Below are 7,884 nucleotides of genomic sequence, written 5' to 3'. Positions count from 1 at the left end.
CTCTCCCACAGTGCACTTATCTTAAAAAATACACAGTTTTCACTAACAGCAGGGAAGTACTTGCACTATACAACAGTTTTAATAACCATCATTGTCTCGCCTATAACATGACTTCGTACTGGATTAGTGAAAGGGCTCAAAATAAGTCAGGAGTTTCATACCCTGGTTCTCAGGTTTTCAGTGTAGACGTAGCGCAAGTGGTTGGCAGTAGTACTGACATCTTTTCCATTGTAGATCCTCAGATTGGGCAACAGCACCATCAGTTTGTAATTATCACTCACCTGAGAAAGAGAAGCAGCATTACTGTACTAGTAAGTGGCATATGCAAACTGGTGGGATAGCGTTTCCTCAGCTACCTTTTGCGTGTTGTTCATTCATCTATTCCAGCATCTGCAATTTAATGTGTTAAGTGTAACGTTTTTTTTTTTTTTCGTGAAACAATGTGTTACATTTTATCTGTATGCAAAATGCTATACACAAAGTTTAATTTGATTTTATGATGAATAGACCAGACAAGAGTGAATATCACATTTCTCCTCTACATTTAGTCATGTCCTCACCGTGATATAAAGGTTGTCCTCCATCTTCAGCTCCTCCAAGCTGCTTAGAGACTCAAGAGTTGTCACATCCTCCATCTGGTTGTCACTTAGATCCAGGTAGCGAAGTGTAGGCAGCTTAAGATACCTGGGCAACTCTTGCAGTGCATTTCCAGACAGATCCCAATGCTCAAGGGACTGCAGACATGACAGCAACCTGACTGGCAAGTCCTGAAGCTTCAGTCCAAGCTTAGACAGACTGAGGAGCAGAGAGCTTCAAGTTAGTGTTTCACTACACTACAGTGTTTCTAGGTGTGTCTCAAGCAGCATGTTTTTATGTGCAATTTTCATTTGTGCATAAAAACACATGAATGGGAATTGAGGAAATTTGAATAAGTCTTATACGGATGGAACGCAGTTTTAAGATAATTTGAGGCAAGAAATTGGCCATTTAGAGTCTAAACATGTGCTGTGTGTGGTAAGATATGACGTATTTATAGTTTGGCAGCGGCGTTATCGGCGGGGATCAGCTCCGTGTCTGTGGACGCTCGGTTCGCACTGTGAGCCGGCACATAGCAGCTTAGCTCAGCCTGTCCTGAGGACCAATCGTAGCTCTTGCCGTCCCCGTTGTCCCTTGACGGAGTGACAGACACTTAAAAAATATTTCGTGCAGTCGGAGACGACGCAGAGGCTCTTCGACAGGCTCTGCGTCCACGCAGAGGACTCTGCGTAACCTAGGCAGAGCACTTTACGCAGAAGTATAAATTGGGCTTAAGTAAGCTACACATACAATTCAAATGTGGGGAGTTACTAATAAGATTTGGATATAGAATTTTTTTTTTTTTTAGCAGATTTAAGATATATGCAAACAGATTGATATATTTTCTGATATTTAAGCGGTTTGTCACAGTGAATTGTATTTTGGCTGTTAAATTGAAATAAGAACTAATGCCTGGTTTGAACAAAATTAGGTATTTAATTTAAATGTTTAAAGAAATAAATCTTAAGATTTTTTTTTTAGGTCTTTAAGGAACATGCTGACTTCATAAGATAAGATAAGATAGTCCTTTATTCGTCCCGCAGTGGGGAAATTTACAGTGTTACAGCAGCAAGACAATTAAGATAAGGATAATAAATAATAAACATATAAAGATATTAACACTGACTATAAAAATAGGTTTAAAAATAGAATGTAGAATGTACATTATAACCGGTCTGCAGAATACACACAGTATACACATGGTATTTATAGTGTAAGGAAACAAGGCTGAGCTATTAAATAAGGATATTAAATAAGGATATGGATATTGCACTGATGAGAAAACTACAGTATAAAAAAAAACTTGACAGTATGAAAAATTTATAAAATATAATGCACTTAAAAAAAATTTACATTATGAAAAAAAATATATACAGTATATTACAGCAATGAAAAAATAAAATAAATAAATAAAGTACCTCATAAAGATTACAAAGCACAGGATAAAAGTAAAGGTAAAAATAACGAAGGTAAGGAGACTTAGAATTAGTAATAATGTGCACAGAGTAAATCTGTGCAAGGGGGAGAACAATAATGGAAATACATATTGAAACAATAAAATTCATAATTTAAAATTTTTGGAAAAATTAAATAAATGTAATGGAAGATATGATAAATCATACATTTGTAATGAGGAAATAATTTAAATTTGTGTGTGCAAAAATATAATACATTTGTAATCTTTGTTGGTAGTTTAATACTCCACTGAGAATTCCATTACCAGTCCATTATTATCGACAGTTGAAAGATTTAGTTACGAATCGTGTAGTCATTAGGAAAAATAAAGTAATAACTGATAGTCTGTCATTGGATTGAACTAGCACCATTGGATAACCCTAGAGAGAGAGAGCAGTTGGTAAAACAAATTGAGAATAAAATTGTGGATGAAAGATGTTTTTGGAATTTGGAAAGAGTGGAAGTTGAATCTCCTAGCCAGGGAATTAGGTATATTGAATGTTGGGAATTGAGGTGTGAGTATGGAAGTGAGTGGTTGGTTGTCATTACCGTTGATAATTTTTCAAGTTAAGGTTTGGTTGAGATAATTAATGCAACAGAGATTTAATAACAAAAAATTAAAATAAATGTGTACTACCACGACACTAAACTGATTATGTTTTGAATAACTGCATGTTAAATCACAGTGCTAACACTGCATGGAATGCTAACCGGTGAACTTATGCTAACACAGCTGCTGAAAGAACCCACTATTTGAAAGATTACAATGTACTGAATATCAAATAACCCACATTAGATGACTGCCCTCCATAGGCATAGGTTTGCTTTACTTTCAGAAAAGATGGTGGAAGCTCAGCTTGAGACAAGGGCCCTTTCTCAATACCCAAGTATGCCAGTATGTACTTGCTTACTTGGAAAGTACATACTTGAGAAGTACGACTGAAGTACATACTTGCCAAGTACGGGAGTACACGAGCACGATTCTTCAATTGGAACAGCAGTGTACTTCCTTGTTCTACTGTTTGAATGGCGCGTGGCACGAAGCATTTAAGCCTCATTAACGCCACCTACAGTGTTGATGAATGAACATATAAAATACATATATATATATATATATGCATATATTGTTGTTATTTTCACATTTTAAATATGTTATACACTATAAAATAGTGTCCATTATATGTAAATAGATATACAATGACAGTGCGACTTTAATATAAATCTAAAATTCAAAGTTACAATAAATTAACATTAAAATTATACAAAAGTTCACACTTTCAGGTCAAAACGTTTGCATTAAAAACAACATGTCAACAACAAATCTATCGATCACACCAAGTATGTAATGACGGAGCCGTCTGAGCCTGCGGATCATTTCATCAGGACAGGCAGAGGTAACGCTACTCTGTGAGCACCGAGCGTCCGCCGAGGCGGAGCTGATAACCTCCGACAGCGCCGCTGTCATACTATAAATAAGTCATATCTTATTACCAAACCACATGTTTGGACTCTAAATGACTAATTTCTCTGAAATGCATTCTGGGATATATGGCTTTCCCAAGTACGCTCAAGTCACCACCCGATGCATACTTGGTAAAATGGGCGGAGCGAGAACACTTCCAGGTATGAGAACCGTACTCGCTGCTCGCGTTCTTGAGAAATGGAACAGAACTTGGACTGAGGCTGATGACGTTTTCACAAATACGGGAGTACACAAGTACGGACAAGTACGCACAAGTATGGCTATTGAGAAACGGCCAAGGAAGTTGAGTGGCTGCGGCTGCTGCTGCGAACCAGTGTACCCGAGTGTGCAAATGAAGTGGAAGAGCCAATGAGAGGAGGAGCTTGAACTGTGATGAGACCAACATCATCAGCAGTTTAGTCTGAAGGAGCATGGCATTGTGTCAACTGAGCAAGTACAAGGAAGTGTACAACAAGCTCAAGAGCAGAATTTGGTCTGAAAGTGATGCAAATATAGGGAAAATGTTGACTGTATGAAAGCAACAGCTCATACAGCAGAAAATGGACTGTGGGCCCTGAACGTCAGTAACAGGATTCACTGATTCAACGTAGTCTGGACATTTCAGGAGGCAACACGACTGAAGTTTTAACATTCAAATTTACCGGATGACATGTGTGAATGTTTGTATTTTTGTATTTATGTGCAAAGGGAATGTTAGATTAAGTAAGGATGTTTTATGTTTTGTTTTGACGGAAACAATGTCATCATATGTTTGTTTGATTTTTTAAATGATGCTTATTTTGGATGCTCATTACTGTGTCTTGTAACATGGAGTACCTGTGTGTGGTTGCCGGGGCAGCGGAACCGTGAGAGAGTTTCCCTTTCTGAAAGGATAATGGATAAATAGAATGTTTTGAACTGCTCGAAAGGGTTTTCGCTCTCACACTCTACAAAATGTATGTTATAATTATACTTAAAATCAGCATAAACAGGAGGGATATGTTACGGAAATTTTGTATTAATATTATATAAATGTAAAAGTATGACCTGTAGTGACCTAAGATCAAGGGACTATTTGATATTGTTTTACCACATATGGCAACAGTGGTTGGGTCATATAAACATCCTTATCTTACCCTTTCCCTATGGGGGGGGTCTACCTGATTCCCTCTCTTCCCGTGGGTGGGGGGAATTTTCTTTTGTCCTACTTTGTCTGTGTGGGGGGGTCGTTAAGTTAGAGAACACACCCACAAGACAGGTTTACTAGAGAGATTTTCCATTGAGCTGGCAGTCTTCACAGGGTGACTGAATCTACAAGTTGCTTTGTGATTGCTCATCTTGTACAAGAATAAACTCTTGTTTGATTCCTGAGCTGGCTCCAACTTCCATCTTTTACAAAATTATTTTGACATGGACTGATGAGGAAAACACAACACAATCCTCCAAAGGAAACCGAGGCAGCAATGCCACCATTTATCAACAGCCCTTAGCTCTCTTTATCTACAGCATCAAGTTAAACCTAGTTATCCTTATGTGGTGAACTTTGGCTTCACCGACTGCCAGGCTTTTAGCCAGCAGGGCGTCCGGGGTAGGGATCGACCAATTATCGGTCTGGCCGATAATATCGGCCGATATTCGGCATTTTTGCGATAATCGGCATCGGCCGTTTTTTTCACCGATAACCGATATATTTAATTAATGTATTTTAAAATGCGCTCCTTTGGCTCTGATGCAGCGTCTCTGCCTGAAGTCACCACTCTCTTGGTTGTGTAACAATGTCCCGCCCACAACCCTCACTGATTGGCTACTTGGCGCAAGTGAGTCATTGACAGCCAATCAGTCCACACTGAAGCCTCTACATGCAGCGACACAGACACGGAGGAGAAGCAGAGGACTGCTCCGGTGAGCAGCAGAAAGGTAAGGCTGTGAGAGTCAAAGTTTCAAAGCTCTCTAAAGTTTTAAAAAATACCACAACCATTTCCTCTAGTATAAGGGAGGAAAACCAGCGCTTTGGCTCTGGAGATTAAACTACTTCAACACGTGTACCGCTACATTATAATTGGCGCGACCGCTTTAGAGCTGGGGCCAGATGCACAATAATAATAGGAGACCCTTACTGTTATCATTACTTTGTGGGAATAATTCATCTCCTAACGTGTCTCACCCCATGGGGCGGCTCCCGGTTTATCAATAAACACCCGCGGTGATTATAGACTATAAGTTTAACAGCACACGCTAAAGTGTCCTTGTTTGTTTTCAGTCGTCTCTCCCTCAGCGCTCTCTTTTTTCAATCAATAAATTAACCGTCGCGTCTACAACTCATGTGTGTAAAGTAGACTTTGTTGTTTTAATTTCCAATTGCCAAGTGCCTTATTCTTATTTATGTAATATGACATACAGTTCTAAGCACAAGAGTGTACATTTAATGTTCTGAGATTCCAAATATGACTTAATTTCTCTAAATATATAAATAAATATAATAATAAACAAGGAACTATAAGTGAAAACTCTGTTAAGCACTGACAATTGTGTCTTTATTTACTCATTATGCTGTTTGATGTAAAATTTTCCATAAATAACTATTAAATCTATAACATGAATGTAGTGAGCCAAGGTTCTGGCCACCCTCTGTATTGGTTCTAAATCAGGCTGAATCAGATGTAGACTACCTAAGAGAACATAAGAAATCATTAATTAAATGTTATTCATAAGAATATTATGTAGTGGAGTGGAAGTTTAATAGACAGTTTTGCTCTAATAAATGAATATATATTTACTCTTTTAATTCTCAATCTTTCTTTTTGTCTCTCTTTCTCTAAATCCTCATTACAGATGGATGGATCCAAGAAGCGGGTGAAAAGTACAGTATGGCAGTATTTCACACAGCCAACCCCAGGAAGGGCAGTGTGTAATACCTGCAAAGACATTAATGATTATGTGATTATGTTAATTATGTGTTCATGTTATTTTACAAAAAGTTAATTTTGTCAGTGTAAACAAACAGTATACTGTATTCATTTTAATCCCAGGTGTGTTTCTCTAAATTTTGACACCAAAATGTTAATTTTTACTGCAAATAAATATCGGTTCTACATATCGGCTATCGGTTTCGCTTGGTTATTAATAATCGGTATCGGTATCGGCCGTGAAAAACCCATATCGGTCGATCCCTAGTCCGGGGGTCCTTGGGACATTGGCGGAATAATTAGAGTTACTTGCCCTTACTTCATGTCACCATAATGGTCCTTCAAAAAGCCTCAGAATGCCCCGTTTTTACCTGAAATTTTCAAAAGATCCACATGCCCCGCAAATTTGGGGGGGATGGGATCGGAGGACAAGTGGGGACACCCTCTAAAAGAAATCCTACACAGACAAATTAGGGCTGTAAAGTCAAAGTCGACTGGGCGACTAATTGGTCGACACGCTCTGGCTCGACCAAAAATGTTATTGGTCGACTAAATTATAATTTTTTTTTTATGCTTGTGTCTCAGCAGTGAAGCTGCGCTGCGCTGTTCAGTCTCGCTCTGTATTCCTCAACAGTTATTGTGCTGATATTACTAGTTATTTTCAGATATCACGGGCTATGGTATTGGGCAGATGAACGTAATGAAAAACGCTGTCAGAGCCGTCAGACTCTGTTGAACTCCAGCCGCGGCTGCGGGTCTTTTCAAATTAAGAGCCGCAGCTGCACAGGTGCTTTGCGGGTGCGGCTCTTTTCAAAATAAAAGAGCCGCATCCGCAAAGTACCCCCCGTCGATTAGTCGATTTTTGGTCGAAATTTCAGGGCTTTAGTCGACCAAGAGTTTCTTTGGTTGATTACAGCCCTAAGACAAATGCACATTTTCTTTTTACTGAATCCTTGAAAATCTAAAAACTTTAAATTGACATATGTGCCTTTATGCATCAGCATTAGAACATCAAAGGTAGTGTTACACTGCGGTTCTACAATCAGACTACATCTTGTTGCACATTTTTTTTCTTGCTGCTCACAGAGTACTGAAACCTTGACCACAAGGAGTCATGAACTGCAACACACACACAAAAGGCAACAAACAGACATGCTTACTTACTTCAGGGAGTTGATTTGCTCCAGTTTGTCAGTTTTTGGTGAGCCTTTCTGCAGCAGAAGTTTCTCCGTTATTTTCTCCATTGTTTCTCTGAAGGAGGAACACAAGTCAAACATGAGGACAGCACAGTGACAGCACTTTTTTAATGTTCGCACTAGGGAAATGTTCCGGGGATCACTCATTCGTGGCACCACCCGTGCATCTCCTCACAAACACTTATCCGGCCAGGGTTTCCCACAGTGCATATTGCTTGTTTATTTACTTTATATACACTTTTTTTTTATACACCACGGATTTTTCTAAACAGCGGAACAAGCATGCTGC

The 7,884-nt window shown here is 38.8% G+C and overlaps 1 protein-coding gene across 1 annotated transcript in view; it reads right to left on the bottom strand.

Moving 5' to 3' along the window:
- The window catches only part of lrwd1 (leucine-rich repeats and WD repeat domain containing 1), a gene marked incomplete at both ends in the record, with an annotated part of 47,889 nt that extends 40,246 nt beyond the window's left edge, over positions 1 to 7,643 (bottom strand). The window contains 4 exons of the mRNA XM_083909299.1: positions 1 to 20; positions 162 to 281; positions 561 to 795; positions 7,564 to 7,643. The exon at positions 1 to 20 is cut by the window's left edge and continues 127 nt beyond it. Of these exons, the coding sequence (XP_083765425.1) occupies positions 1 to 20; positions 162 to 281; positions 561 to 795; positions 7,564 to 7,643 (455 nt within the window). The remainder of the gene's footprint in view (positions 21 to 161; positions 282 to 560; positions 796 to 7,563) is intronic.
- Between the last annotated feature and the right edge of the window lie 241 nt (positions 7,644 to 7,884).

The sequence above is a fragment of the Microchirus variegatus genome, assembly GCF_963457635.1.
Source record: "Microchirus variegatus genome assembly, chromosome: 23".
Classification (NCBI taxonomy): Eukaryota; Metazoa; Chordata; class Actinopteri; order Pleuronectiformes; family Soleidae; genus Microchirus; species Microchirus variegatus.
This window is presented reverse-complemented; position numbering and strand designations above follow the sequence as displayed.